Here is a 15,069-nt window from a genome sequence, read left to right as displayed (position 1 = left end):
TTAAGCTACAGTTAGTCATGGCTAAAGCCCCATTTAAAACCATTTATTCTAATAGGAGTCTGATAAGATTGGGGCCATTGCAGATAATGGCATGTTGTACTTTGTACGCCACATACACACTTGTTCAATCACTCTTATCGCCACGTGTGGGACTCTGGTCAACAAAGTGATAGTAATGTATGATAAGGAGTAATTGTTAGGCTCCAGTTTTTATCTTATTAGTATAAGAATTACAAACAGAAATGAAGACCTTAGTAAATATTGAGGCATTTGATTTCTGGCGAATTGACACTAGATTAGGGCTGCCATATGTCTGGATTTCCCAAGATATTACCAAGATTTCAAAGGCGGAATTGATGTCCGGGGGGGATTTCTGAAAGGTGGCGCTTTGTCAGTCGGAAAATGTGGGGTTTTTTGACATTTTTGTAAAACAAACAAACAAAAACCTCAACATTTTTTTGGGTTTCTTAAAAGAAGCTCCACAACTTTCGGGGTGTCCTGGTTTTTCCTTTTTGAAATATGGCAACCCTACGCTAGGTCCATTTGACTAATGCTCCTTAAATGCTTGGGAGTTTTGTTTTTGTTTTCCATCACAAAGGTTGAGCATAGACAAACTCAATGGAGAAAATGTACTTGAAGCTGAAAAAGTTGGTTGTGTTGCTCCACTTCTTCTCTCATGCCATGACTGTCTCTTTCCAGGGGTTGATACTGAAGAATGGGGAAAGTTTCTGCACACCAAAAACAAGGTACATTTTCTTGATTGTAAAGCCACAAAAGCACATAGGGATTTTGGTGTGTGCTTACATATGTGGCAGGGGGGGATGTGCTGAGGAAAATGCACTGTGGTGGGCCCCCTCTTCTGTTGGTGGGTTTAGCTGGCATTAGTGGCGGATAGCAACAGTATTGCATGGCTGAAGGGTGCAGTTTTAATTTCCTACAATGTCCCAGAGTGGTGCTGTGTCACAGAAATAAAAATGGCAGCTTGATGTGGCCTCCTGGTATTGCTCAAAGCACCAGTCAGGAGAAATAAATAAATAAAGGGAGTTCGGGGCAGACATCAGTGGTGGGTCCTGTTAGGGTGCTAGGACCCTGGCAGTTGCCTGAGGATGTTGGGTCCTGATGTTGAGGGTTTTTTTCCCTTTCCTTTTTAAAACTTCAGCTCTATTCAGACTTCGATGAAATTAGGCAAGAAATAGAAAGCGAAACCGAAAGGATTTCAGGAAATAATAAGGTGAGTGACTATGGTTGGCTCATCTTTTAAAAGAAGTAATTTCAACACAGAAACCACAGTTGGAAAACAATGATGTACATTCTTCAGATTGGAATTATTTTGACACAGGATCTGGAGCCTGCAATTGAGAAACAGCCATGCTATTGCTTTCTTAAGCCAAGTCACTTTTATCTAAGTTCTATGTTGCCAAAGAGGCAGAATCTACTACTGACGTTGCTCATAATCTCCAAGGATACAGCTCCTGTCAATCTTCCTTGGTGGCTTTGCATTATTGTCCTAAGAGCATTGGCTTGTTCTGTGAACCAAGAGGAGCTAACTTGAGGCCCTCCAGATGTTGCTGATCTACAATACCCATCATCCCTGACCCAGTGGGAGCCGTAGTTCAGCAACATCTGGAGGGCCAGATGTTAGCGGCCCATGAATGTTGTCTTCCGTACAAAAATCAGGCACATTTGTCATGCACATTTAGGGACAAATAGCTGAAGCATGTAGACCAAGCAAAATTTCAGACTTGGACACCTGAACTAAGCAAGATGCTAGATTATAAAGACAGGTGCCCAAATTACAAAAGCAACCTAGATTCAAAGGCTAATTTAGGTTCAGTGATGTCTTGTTTTCTGAAGGTTACGATTAAGCATGTTCTGGAGAAATTATTCTTTGTTCCTTTTTCCATGGCTTTCTAGGGGATCAGCCCTGAACCAATTCATCTAAAGGTTTTTTCCCCTAATGTTGTCAATCTGACTCTTGTAGATTTGCCAGGAATGACAAAGGTAAGAAGGTTTTTCTTGTTGTTGCTGTAGAGTTCTATGTTGTTGGGTTGGGGGTTTTTTTTGCCAAGTGTGAAATGTATATGAGAGATCAATTAATACCTTGTAGCAAACATTTTAAAATGTTTCTCGCCAAGATCCCCAGTTATCTCCCTTCTTTCCCCACACTATGCCCAGCAAACTCCACCACAACACTCTGCAATGGGCTCTCTCAGGTCCCTTTGCCTTCCTCCTTTGTTGTCCCTTGGCTGCCTCATCTTAACTACAGCATCACAAGGCCTTTCTGGAATTAGGAGAGTCAGTCAGCTACCTTTCTCTCCATATAATTCTCATGTTTTGGGGTTTCCTTCCTGGCTTCTCCTCCTCCTCCTAGGAGTGGCCTTTAGATGTTGTGCATTAGGAGACCTGCCTGCATATGCATCACACTTAATAGATGTGGTTAAAAGAAGGTGGGTCCACTTTCTTCTTCTTCTCCTTCTCACACAGGTGCCTGTAGGTGATCAACCAAAGGATATTGAACTTCAGATCCGAGAACTAATCCTTAGATTCATTAGTAACCCAAATTCAATTATTCTGGCAGTCACTGCTGCCAACACGGACATGGCCACTTCTGAGGCCCTCAAAATAGCACGGGAAGTGGATCCAGATGGTAAGTGGAGGGGAAAAACCAGGTTTCAGCATGTCTGCTTTTTCTCTTTCTAGGAAACACACTTGTACAACACCGTTGATGATGTAACTCAGGGATGGGGAACCTTTGGCCTTCCAGATATTGTTTGGCTCCAACTCCCATCATCCCTGACTGTTGGCCATGCTGGCTGGGATGGGAGCTGGAATTCAATATCTGGAGGACCACAGTTCCACCATCCCTGTAACTGTTAGCCTACTGTATCTACTGTATCTACTGCCTGCTCTTACAAATGTGATTTGAAGAAGGGTTAGTTTGCAATTGTAATTTGTGCAGTTGAAATGGCAAGATGCCTTCAAAGAGTTTCCTGGTTGAAGTGCTTTCAGGCTTTCAAAGTGAAGTCAGGTCCATTAATTTCAGTGGGTCTACCCTGAGTAAGACTAAAAATAGATACAACTCTACATACATAGACCAACCATGGGCTCCCAGAGAAGACCTTTCAGGCACCTTGGCCCTTTCTGGTTCTTTTTGCTGCTGCCCCATGCTGAGCTAAGCCAAAGTTTGGCTCATCTGAAGCTGGGTTCCTTGCTAGCCTTTGTCATGGATGTGTTTGCAGCCATGAGCTCCTCTGGCAGAAACAGCAAGCCAGCCATAGTCATAGTACAAACTCGCAATTAATCTGAGAATGAGTAAATGAGTAATGGTGAATTTCTCTTCTCCTGCATAGCCGTGCTCACTGGCGCCTTTCCACATTTCCTTTTGTTTTTACTTTGGGTAGCTGTTTCCTAGGCTTGACAAAGTTAACCCATGACCAGCTTAATGTAAAATGACAGTTTTCCTGCCGCTCTGTTAGGGCGGCGCACCCTTGCTGTGATCACAAAGCTGGATCTCATGGATGCTGGCACTGACGCTATGGACGTACTTATGGGAAGAGTGATCCCTGTGAAACTCGGCATCATTGGCGTGGTGAATAGGTGAGTAGCATCAGAATGTGGTCCTTCCGTTACAAAGCAGTGCTTTGCGTTCCTGTGTTTTTGTGCCCTGTGGGGAGAGGGTTGAGGCCGTTGCAATTATAGGGCTCTTTGGTCCTCAAATCATTGTTGGATCACAATTAGTTAAGTGTAAATGGCATATTTCTAAGACTAGTATGATGGGAAGGCCTAGGAGAATTGTGGCCTCCTACGCTGGTAGTTGCAGGGGGTAAAACTGGGAAAAGCCTAGTGTTGGGGCGCTGCACCACCTCAGTATCCATGCAACTTTTGCATTAGTAGCAGTAACATGCTTAGTGTATTGGTCGTAGCTCACTGTCCAGTCAATCTTATTGCTGCTGGGCCAAGTTTGAGGTGTTACTATTAGTATATAAAGTGCTTAACAGCTTTGGACCAGTTTATTTGAGGGGTTACCCTACTCCACGTTGCCCATTTGACCGCTTCTGCGGTACAAGCGCCAACTGTAAGAAATGTATCTTCTAGGGTGACAATCACCCACACTTTGGAACTGCCTGCCTATTGAAATCGTGCACAGATGCCTTTGCTGTACTCTTTTCGACAACTGTTTTGTTCAGGCATTCCTATCTAGACATGTAGCAGCTGACATGGGCTTTGATCTTGTTTTTTAACAATTAGTTTCAATTACACTTTGGTTTTTAAAGTTCTTTTTAACTTTGTCATTTGTTGATAATTTCATTGTTTTATTTTTGTGTAAATTACTTAGATGTTTGGGTTTTTTGCAAGTGACCAGTTTATAAATTTTGTTAAGAGAAATAAAATAAATAAATCTGATGCCAACTGATTTAAGATAGCATCATGGCATAATGTCACTGTTCCTTCTCAGCCAGAAGAACATGTCAACCAGATTTTGGCAGCAGGAAAAGAAAATGAAATGGTATCTAAATTAAATGAAACATGATTAATTTTCTGTCTCATTTTTAGGAGTCAGTTAGATATTAACAATAAGAAGAGTGTTGCTGATTCAATTCGTGATGAGTATGGTTTTCTCCAGAAGAAGTACCCCTCTCTAGCCAACCGGAATGGAACAAAGTACCTTGCTAGGACACTCAATAGGTACAAGGAGCTGCTTTGATCCTAGTTTAGATTTTTCTCCAGTTAGAATTGTTTTGACTTGTTCTGGCCCATCCCGGTTGTGTACAGCTTTTTTGCACTTGGCTGGTGAAGCCGGTATTTAAGGGACGAGTGACTGATAACATCCTGATATTTTCAGTTCTTTTGCAGTTTTGAGTCTTGCAGGTGGAGGCCATGAATGGAAAGCTGGCAGTTATTTGGGAGGGATTGGATGATTTTGGTGTGCACGGCCAGTGCCAAATGTAGAATGGATGAGTGACTGTTTTCATTGATAGGGAAGTATTGGGTTGAATCCAACCAAGTCATTGCATGAGTGCAATGGCTTCTGCAAACAAAAAGGAACTCTCCATCCCATGCCACCCACACCCCCCACCAGATCTGCTCCAGAGTGTTGGGAGAACCTCCAGAGCAGATTTCAGGGGGGTGGGGGGTGGGGAGTTCCATTGAGCTCATGGGAATTGTTTCACTTTTGCAATAACTTAGTTACATACAACTTTTTGCTTACAGTACTGAAATTTGAATTGTGCTCTACATCGTACTGGAAGTATGTGGTGTACAAAGTACTATATTTTCAGGTAATTGCCACTGCTAACTTTACAGCAGTGGTACACCTGTAAGATAAATTTTGCCTCCCTTATTGTCTTTGAACAACATCATTTGTGGTTGTTGTCTGAAGAAGATCTTTAACTGATAGTTTTTTTAGTCTGCGAAAGATTGTGGATAGGATTAGAAGATGAAGTTATGTCTGCGTAGACATGCTTTATTAATTACCGCTTATGTCTTGAAGAATAAGAGAGAGAGAAAGGGACCAGCAGTTAAAATCTCCTGAGGTTGTTGGTAGTGCTGGTTCCTTTTGCCCTAAACCACACCTCACTTCAACCTGACATCCACAGACAGCTCATATTCTTGGGGGAGCTGATTTAAATTTGGAAAGAGGGAGCTGGTTAAATACCTTCTCACAAACTGCTGCTTTCCCTATGCTCAGTGAGCCAGATGAGCTGAAAACAAACACATGCAGAAGATCATCATCCCAGGTCTCTGAAATCAAGTTGAGTTTGGCCCTAACTGAAATAAATAATTATTTAAAAATGGAAACTTTGATTTATAATGAGTCATTGGTCCAATTAGCTCAGTATTGTCTACACTGATTGGCAGTGTTTCTCCAGTGTTTCATTCAGACTGGCTACATTCCCAGTTCTACCTAGAGATGCTGGGGATTGAAAGAGACCTTCTGCATGCAAGGCAGATTCTCTGCCACTGAGCTATCACCCTTGCCTCCTACTCTGTAAGGTTTGACCCCCCCCCCCAAAAAAAAAATCTGTATGTTAGTTTTGTATAGTTTCCTGTTGAATGGCAGTAGCATAGAATCATGATGACTTTTAGACTGGTGAAATATTAGGCATTTAAACCCATTGTAAGCTACTGCTGGGAGAATGTCCCACTTGCTTAAAAGAAAATGATGGTTGCTTAATAACTGAAATGTGCTCCTGAAAAACTTGAGTGGATTGTATGTTTTGAGCTGTTTTCCTTAAAGTGTTGCATTTTCAAATTTTGTTTTTAGGTTGCTTATGCATCACATCAGGGATTGCTTGCCAGAACTGAAAACCAGAATCAATGTTCTAGCTGCTCAGTATCAGTCTCTGCTGAACGGCTACGGGGAGCCTGTAGATGACAAGAGTGCCACATTACTGCAGCTGATTACCAAATTTGCCACCGAATATTGCAACACCATTGAAGGGACAGCAAAGTACATCGAGACTTCAGAACTGTAAGCACAACTTCTATTTTGGCGTGAAGTTGACATGGATGGCAGATTGTTTAGGAACATTGCAATTAAACTTTAACATGAAATTTGCTAAATTTTTATGAATCCTATGAGCTCAAATATAGGCAATATTATTTGGCTTCCCTATTTTCCTCCCTGTTGTCTCAGTGACTGTTTTTTCATTCTCCAGGTGCGGTGGAGCTAGGATTTGCTACATTTTCCATGAAACCTTTGGGCGTACCTTAGAATCTGTTGATCCACTAGGTGGCCTTAACACCATCGACATATTGACAGCCATTAGAAATGCTACTGTAGGTATTATCCTTCTTTAACTTCCTGTATAAGATGCAGTATCACTTTGCTGACCTGCACTCTCTATGCACTGGGTGGAGTTTCAGTGCTTGTAGAGCATACAGCTTAGTGCTGCCTTGGGAAAGGGCACAGCACCCTGGGGAATCTAAATTATTACAACAGAATAAAAATGAATCTGCTTCCTTTTGGCTTGGCTAGGGTCCCCGTCCGGCCCTGTTTGTGCCTGAAGTTTCATTTGAGCTCCTAGTAAAGAGGCAAATCAAACGATTGGAAGAGCCCAGCTTGCGTTGTGTGGAGCTTGTTCACGAGGAAATGCAGAGGATTATCCAGCATTGTAGCAATTACAGTACACAGGTAAAAAAAGGAGCTAATTTGCAAAAGTGTGTGTCTCACAGGGTGTGAAAATATCCCAGAAGAAACATATGATGATGATTTATATGGGTGGCATATAAATAATTTTATCACTTACATGCAGCCGACTTGACTGGGTTGCCCCAGCTGCTTTGGGCAGCTTGCAGCAAAATACAAAATCAACATAAAACATTAAAAACTTCCTTATACAGGGCTGCCTTCAGACATCTTCTAAAAGCCATAGTTGTTTATCTGTTTGGCATCTGACGGGAGGGTGTTCCACTAGGATGCATTATTTGGACAATGCCTTTTGAGAGAACTCTTTTCTGCTTGGAAGATGGAGTTGACAACTTTAAACTGAAAACTGCCAGAGTACTAATGTGGACTCACATAGGGTTGTGTGTATGCATACACATTGTTGTATTATATTGGGGTGGGCAAGTGAATGTGGTCCCCCAGGCTTCTCTATGCAGCACAAGCCACACCTCTCACTTGCCCTGCCATGCAGTCTCATCTAATGAAGGTTTCCTTGAACTGTGATCATGTGAACTTGGTTTGTGTGATCTATGATTAATTCAGTTAGATAGTTTGTTGCTTTTCAGAAGTCAAACTCTTTCGTTGTTTCATTTGTATTCAGGAATTGTTGCGTTTTCCGAAGCTCCACGATGCCATCGTTGAGGTTGTGACTAGTCTTTTGCGTCGAAGGCTACCAGTTACAAATGAAATGGTAATCTATTGTGGAGCTTGCTGTGTGCAGTGGCATGTTCCTTTTAATGGAGAATATTGGTGAAAATTCTGTATTCCACTGTGGGCCTAGTTAGACTGATGCGTAAAGAATAATTTTGGGGTTTACCATAATAGATTTGCAGCTGAATACTCCTCAGTGCCAAGATGCTCCCAGCTAGGGATGCCATTATTTCCTTGCAGTTGTAAGCTCCCCTCTGGTCTTAATTTGTTTTTTTCCTGCTTCTATTGGTCCCTTGGGGACAAAAGGGAGATTTGTCTGTGTCCCAAGAAGTTGCAAAAACATTTTTTTTACTGGCTGCTCTCAGAGGTATTCTGCTGTGAAACTGTGACGCCAAAAGGTTTTTTGTGGTCCCTCAAAATGTATCCATTTAAAAACAGTGTTCGGGGTTTTTTTGTTTAACCTGACCGCTCTGTGGGTCTCCTGCCAAAAGGTTTTTGTGATCTCCTGCAAAGATGATTTCCATTGTAGGAGAAATGGCCACACTCACTTTTAAAGTTTGGCTACACCCAGTTTGACATGTGACCTCTAGAGGGCCAGAAAAAGACTAGCCATAGCTGACGTGATACATTAAGCCAGTAACTTCAGGAGACACAGAGTTAAATGCAATGGTGTAACAGCCATCACCAACCTGCTACCTTCCAGAGGTTTGTGTCTGTAACTCTCATCAACCCTTGCCAGCATGACATGATAGGCCAACAGGTTGGCAAAGGCTGCTGTACAGTGATTTGCCCTTGGCAGATCTTAGGATCTGTCTTTTTGTGGTCATCCTATGTTAGTGCTGTGTGACTGAACTGCATTTTTATGGATGTTTTTGCTACTGAGATCAAGTTATTTGTCACTTCAATGGTCAAAATTCTAAACTTTTAATTATATTCTTTCTCATAGGTTCACAATTTGGTAGCCATTGAGTTGGCCTATATCAACACTAAGCATCCAGATTTTGCAGATGCCTGTGGACTAATAAACAACAACATAGAGGTAAGGGAAGAAAGTCTCTCCATTAATTACAAATGGGTCTGTCATCGTGTGCAGAGATAGTTCTATTTTGCAATCTCTGATCTTGTGGGAATTACCAGATTTTCCCATCAACTGCTTTGTATGAATAAAGATTCTAAAGGTGGTATCAAACATTGGTCAGACTCCAGGTAGCTCTTGCCTGGCTTGGGCCATAGACCCATATAGCATGGCAGTGTCTCTCAGAGGACAGCAATATAATTATAAAAGGCTTATAAGGTGGGTCTGTGAATGCAACATTTAGCAATCAGTGGTCATCTGGCTTTGAACATAAGGGCTTTCTTATATCTGCAGTCAGGATGGATGTGTGCAGATGCTGTCCATCCTGGTATTCTGAATGAAAAGTCAGCTGGTGCTTTGTCCTTGTGTGGCAAGAGAATTCCCCCTCCCCTTTTTTCTTCTACCTTGGTTTTACATTGCTTGTGTCTCATTTGGAAGTTTGCTGATAGGAGTTATTCCTATGGAACTTTACCCGGTAGCCTTTTCTTCGTATATATTCTCTCCAGTGCCCGCCAGTGTCATTATGTGAGTGTAAATGAGGGGAGAACCCGCCCAACCACTTTGCTAAGAATTCCGAATAGCTGTGTCTTTCCAGGACGCCCCCAGCTTTCCTTTTTATGTGGTGTGAGCATATTGACTTTTGATGTTTTTATGCTTTTTCTTTCAAAGGAGCAAAGGCGGAACAGGTTAGCCAGAGAGATGCCTTCTGCTGGGTCACGAGACAAGGTGAGTTGTTTGGCTTGATATACTTCATGGAATTTGGAAGTGGTGCTTAAGATCAAGTCAGTTGTAATGTTACCACAGTAATTAACAAAGAGCTCCATTTATTCATGGGAATCTGGAGTTGTTGGGAGATCTGTTCCAAAATTTCAAGTGCATGCAGTCTTCTGAAATTTCAGCCACCAAGAGGGATCAAGGAGGCTCAGTTAAAATAATCAGACAAGCGATGCTGATGTCATTTTCTGCCCTTCTTGCTTCTTTAGTCCACTAAGCCTCCTGGTGTTTTGGCACCATCCACCCAGGAGACCTCTACTGCTGGTTCTGCCGAGGTTGATGGCAAGGTCTGTCTTTGTTTCTTCCTCTAAGCACTGCATGCTGAAATCATTTTGTGGTGCACTCTGGTAGTGGTTGGACATGATTCTCATAAACATAAGTATTTTTGTCTTGATTTTGCCTGTCCCAGATCACAGCTTTGCCAGCTGACAAAGTTGGCTAGTTAATTTAATTACGTTAAGGTAGAAGGTTTCAAGTTATGTCTTGAGGAGCCTTGGAGCTTTCTTTCCACTACTGCTCTGTCCCTGTTGTGGGCAGCTTCAGGAGGCTGTTGGGTGTGTGTTCTTAGGCCATTGTTCTTCAGTGTTGGAACACCAGAGGTTGTTGGACCACAGTCCCATCCATCAGAGCCAGGGGTCAGGGATGAAGGGAGTTGGTAGCCCTGCAACATCTGGAGATGCAAATTTGAATAGCACTGTTCTGGGTAAAGCTGTTTTTGCAGCTGTAAGTTGCATCTGTTACAAACAAAAGTTGTGCCCTAAGATACCTATTCCCAAATCTCTTGCAACACCCACTTTAACCTTAAATATTTGAGCTGCCAGTCTTTTGTATGAAGCTTGAAAACGTGATAATTTTAAAAGTCTGTTAGGTTTCAGGATACAAGATTGCACATTTACCAGCCTGCCTGCCACAGCTCCTTCACCCTGAGTGTGTCCAGCTGAAATTCTGCAAGTAGGGGATTGATAAAGTAGGAGATCTGCTGTGCAGAAATAACCCATATTCCAAACCAAACCATTTAACATTCATATTTTGGGTATTAAGCCCAGTGAAGACCATACATGTATCAAAGGTCTAAGAGGGCTCTGCATGTGCAGGAGATTGGGGATAGGCCTTTGGATACATTCCCATCCCATAAACACCATTTTAACCTTCACGTGTTCACATGAATGACTGAAGAGGGCTTAGAACAAAACTGGGATGCTCTGAGTTTTGCCATTTGTTCTGCTCAGTGGAAAAAGCCCACTTAATGAGGATGAGAGATTTTCTTAGTTGGGCTGGGGAACCTGCGGCTCTTCAGATGTTGGAGATGGTGGGAGCTATAGTCCAACAACATTTGGAGGGCCAAAGGTTAAGAGTTCACATAATCTAGTAGGCTTCCCCCAGTCGAAGAACATGATAGCGTAAGTTTCTCTTGCCTCTGACAGAAACATTGGTCCAGATCAGACAATTTTTCCCATAGCTAAATGTAACTGTGTGGCTTAATACAGTGAAGCTGGCACTCAAGGAAAGCTGAAAGCCTCAACACTCTTTCTGCGCTTCATGGTTTATGATCCAGGAATAATAATTCAAACCAAGCCTCTTGAATTATTGGCCATATCAAAACACCAAATGACCATTTTTTAAAACATCCGCCCATCTCTTTGTTTGATGCTTCCTCTCATCCTTGTGTGCTCTGATGTAAACTCAGTCTTGATTATAATCGGTTGCTACAGCCTATCATCTTTCTCATGTACTTAATAAAGTTTGCCTGTAGTTCTCTTGCTGAATACCTAGGTATGTTTGCATGTCAACCTGAGTGATGAAACAGGTAGTTTGTCACTGTTTTTATTTATTTAGGCAGTTTATAATCTTCACCGTCATCCAGCATGTTGTGGCTTCCAAGGCTGCTACATCCAAACTAAAATATTGAATACATTAAAACTCCATTAAACAGTGAATATCATGGAAATGCAGCCGTAATATCAATAAAATCCACCAGAGCCATAAAAACAAACACTAATGCCAGTTGTAAACCAGGCTGGAATGCCTGGACAAGTTGGAAAGTCTTTTGGCTTTTTGGAGTCAGGCAAAGTTGGTGGCATTGGGCTTTTCTGGAGATGGCTTTCTATGTGTATTTAGGGCACTACTCAGTCTAACCTTCCTCAATGGTGTGTGTGTTAAATTGAAGATTTAATTTCTTGCGTGTAGAACGGGATTAAATGAATCACTAATAATCAAGCATTTGGAACACAGGGCATTTTCCTTGCAAATAATTGATTGGAATTTGGGTATTGTATATTTTCTTTGCATTAGACATCCTCTGCTGTGGGAGATGGAGCTCAGGAAGCTGGAACAGGCAACTGGAGAGGCATGCTGAAAACCTCCAGAGCTGAGGAAATACTAGCTGAGGAAAAATCAAAACCAGTAACGGTCCTACCTGCTAGCCCCCAAAGAGGCCATGCTGTAAATTTGCTGGATGTGGTGAGTTTCTCAGCATAGGAACAAAATTTGCAAGCTGGTACAAGAAGAGCAGGGTGTGCTCCTCACAGAATTTAGGACTGGGCAGGATTTGGTCCTTCTGAGTTATGTTCTCCACCCGTTTTTAAACATGGCTCTCAGCCAAAAGTATATTGTAGCTAGTAGCCAGGATAGAGGTATTCTTTAGGGGGGGGGGATACAAATTTAGTGATTACCATGAATTCTAAAAGCTACTTTTGGTTTGTGCAAACAAGTACTTAATTTATATCAGCTGCATATTTTACATGCTAACTCTGTACCAAATTATGCACCACTATATTTATACTTTCAGTTGGAATATCATGTGCAAATTAGCAAAATGGACAGGGTGGTTCAGATTTCATGCAGTAGGAGAGGAATGCAGCATTATAACCCACTCTTTATCTAAAAGGGCTCTCAGAGTGGCTTATAAATGACAGTACAATAATTCAACTAATAGTTTAATAGCAAAATGCTACTGTTTGGGCATTCTGTACCACCCTGCCACTGATTTTTGTAGCAGATTGCACAGACTGTCATTTTAGCAGAGGCTGAAATGGTAGATGGAGAGAGGTGAGACATGGGTTATTTTTAAACAAGGATATGCACTGTTTATACAGGAAATATATGTAGGATGGAGTAGCTTTCCCAGGCTGTTTGTGGCTTTGTTAGTGATGATGTAGTCATGTCCATAAGCTTTACTCTATAATATTAAGGGCTGGAAACATGCTCTTAAAAACACAAAGAATAAAAAGCTCAATTTTGAGCTTTGTTCTTAGACCTGGCATATTTCTCAAGAACAATGTCCATTCACTCCAGCAAAGAACAGCATGTCATCTTTTTTTAAGGCCTAGGATCTATTGTGACTTGTTCACAAGTGACAGCAATGATGCCACCATTTCCCCCAAGAGTCAGGTATGTTGTGTCACCTCCAAGGTTTTAATCTGTAAAGCCTCATATTAACAATCTGTTTTTAAAAAATAAATATTCTTTTGACACTTGCCAGCATTGTTATGTCACCAGATGGAAACCACCTCTAAAATCCAGGTGTATTTGCCACCTTCTTGTAGTTCAGTCTGAACCTGACTGTCCTATTTGAAGTCCAGTGGAATTGCAGGCTCATGAAATATTTTTGACTCTGCTTTTTCCTGCATCAGCCTGTTCCTGTTGCACGCAAGCTTTCAGCCCGAGAGCAACGAGACTGCGAGGTGATTGAACGCCTTATCAAATCCTACTTCCTGATTGTGAGGAAGAACATACAAGACAGGTTTGCGATCTTACTTTTTCAGGATTTGACCCTCTCATTGCTTTATTATTCATTCCGATAGTATTTTTTACTGTTAAAAATATATAGTTGAACGGCTCTTTGTAGTTTCTTTCCTGCACTTCAGTTCTAACGGACTGTTTCACAAAAATAACCATGAGGTTCTAGTGTTTTGGTGCTTTAGCACAGAAACAAATGTTGCTATATTGTGAGTTATCTTCAGGGTTGTTGTTTCTAAATTCTGTAAATACAAAATACACGTATCATACAACCAATTTATTACCAAATGATACTCAGTCTAAAACCATGTGTTATAAATACCAATGTTAGTCTATCTCAAGAGTAGATCCGTTGAAATTAATGAATGTAAGTAACAAGTTCATTCATTTAAGTGAGCCTGCTCAGAGTAGTCTGAGGTGGCCTCAGTAGCATGGAATGCCATATACCAGCTTTGGCTGGTGCCCTAGCTACACACCTATCTGGACAGGGGTAGTTCTGTTACCTACACTCGTAACCTGTAGGCTAGATTGCTGCAATGTGTTATATATTGGGCTGCCTCTGAAGATGGTTTGGGTACTTCAGCTGTTGCAGAATTCAGCAGCCAGCTTGCTCACCAGGAAAAAGTTTGAGCATATAGCACTGATCCTAACCCAACTGTATTGGCTGCCACTTGGTTTCTGGGCCCTATTCAAACAGCTGGTTTTGACTAGTCTCAGGACCACAATACAAGGACTGCCTCTTTCCATATGAAGTAACCTGGGCCTTGCAACCATCACTTGGTCATTCTTCATATGCCTCCTCCATGAGAGGTCTGAAGGGTGGCAACATGAGAATGGGCCTTTTCTGTGGTGGCTCCCTGCTTGTGGAATGTTCTCCCTAGGAAGGCTCACCTGGCACCTCATTACATATTTTTAGGTCCCAGACAAAAATAATTCCTCTTCAACCAGGCCTTTGATGGTTAAACAGTCTATGGTCTTTTAAGTGTTCAGGGGAAGGTTATTAATCATTGTTCTGTATTTTGTGTTTTTATGTTGTAATCTGCCCTGTGATCTTTGGGTGAAGCATGGTACATAAATTTAAGAAAGAACCCTTGGCTCCGTGGGTTATGTGCTTGATCTATTTGCTTGCTTTGTTTGCAGTGTGCCAAAAGCAGTGATGCATTTTCTGGTTAACCATGTGAAAGACTCTCTTCAGAGTGAGCTAGTAGGACAGCTGTACAAAGCCTTATTGCTGGATGACCTTTTGACTGAATCAGAGGACATGGCTCAGCGCAGGAAGGAGGCAGCTGATATGTTACAGGTACTGCAGTCCCTTTTCTGTAACAAGCCAAGTTAGTTTTGTTATGTACACTAGTATAGTTTAGTTATTGTGTCTTACATGGGGGTTTGGTTCTAAGGGTTCTGCATATATGCAAAAACACATACACTCAAACCCTTGGAACCACCTCTCCAAGCTCCGGGATGCTCTCATGGGACCATCTGAATTCCTCTGAGAACTTGTGGGAGCATCCCAGACCTGGCACTTAGAGGCAAGAATGTGGCACACAAAGAGTTTTGAAGCTCTCTGCCTTACTTGGGAAGCAAGGCCCTTTCTGCATGCTGGCTTCACTTTTAACTTGTGGGATTTCAACCAGATGGCCTTCAACTGTGTAGGGTTGAAATT

The 15,069-nt window shown here is 41.9% G+C and overlaps 1 protein-coding gene across 4 annotated transcripts in view; it reads left to right on the top strand.

Annotated features, from left to right (window-relative positions):
• Window positions 1-15,069, top strand: part of DNM1L (dynamin 1 like) — a 34,283-nt gene that overhangs the window by 17,643 nt on the left and 1,571 nt on the right. For 2 of the 4 annotated variants that reach the window (XM_028746204.2, XM_028746203.2), the window contains 16 exons: window positions 700-746; window positions 1,160-1,231; window positions 1,915-2,001; window positions 2,485-2,647; window positions 3,477-3,597; window positions 4,555-4,686; window positions 6,266-6,472; window positions 6,660-6,780; window positions 6,980-7,135; window positions 7,770-7,859; window positions 8,766-8,858; window positions 9,564-9,620; window positions 9,878-9,955; window positions 11,961-12,128; window positions 13,301-13,410; window positions 14,547-14,706. In XM_028746204.2, the coding sequence (XP_028602037.1) occupies window positions 700-746; window positions 1,160-1,231; window positions 1,915-2,001; window positions 2,485-2,647; window positions 3,477-3,597; window positions 4,555-4,686; window positions 6,266-6,472; window positions 6,660-6,780; window positions 6,980-7,135; window positions 7,770-7,859; window positions 8,766-8,858; window positions 9,564-9,620; window positions 9,878-9,955; window positions 11,961-12,128; window positions 13,301-13,410; window positions 14,547-14,706 (1,862 nt within the window). The remainder of the gene's footprint in view (window positions 1-699; window positions 747-1,159; window positions 1,232-1,914; window positions 2,002-2,484; window positions 2,648-3,476; window positions 3,598-4,554; window positions 4,687-6,265; window positions 6,473-6,659; window positions 6,781-6,979; window positions 7,136-7,769; window positions 7,860-8,765; window positions 8,859-9,563; window positions 9,621-9,877; window positions 9,956-11,960; window positions 12,129-13,300; window positions 13,411-14,546; window positions 14,707-15,069) is intronic. The other 2 variants (XM_028746206.2, XM_028746207.2) reach the window with 1 other exon arrangement.

The sequence above is a fragment of the Podarcis muralis genome, chromosome 10, assembly GCF_964188315.1.
Source record: "Podarcis muralis chromosome 10, rPodMur119.hap1.1, whole genome shotgun sequence".
In the NCBI taxonomy this organism is placed as follows: Eukaryota; Metazoa; Chordata; class Lepidosauria; order Squamata; family Lacertidae; genus Podarcis; species Podarcis muralis.
This window is presented reverse-complemented; position numbering and strand designations above follow the sequence as displayed.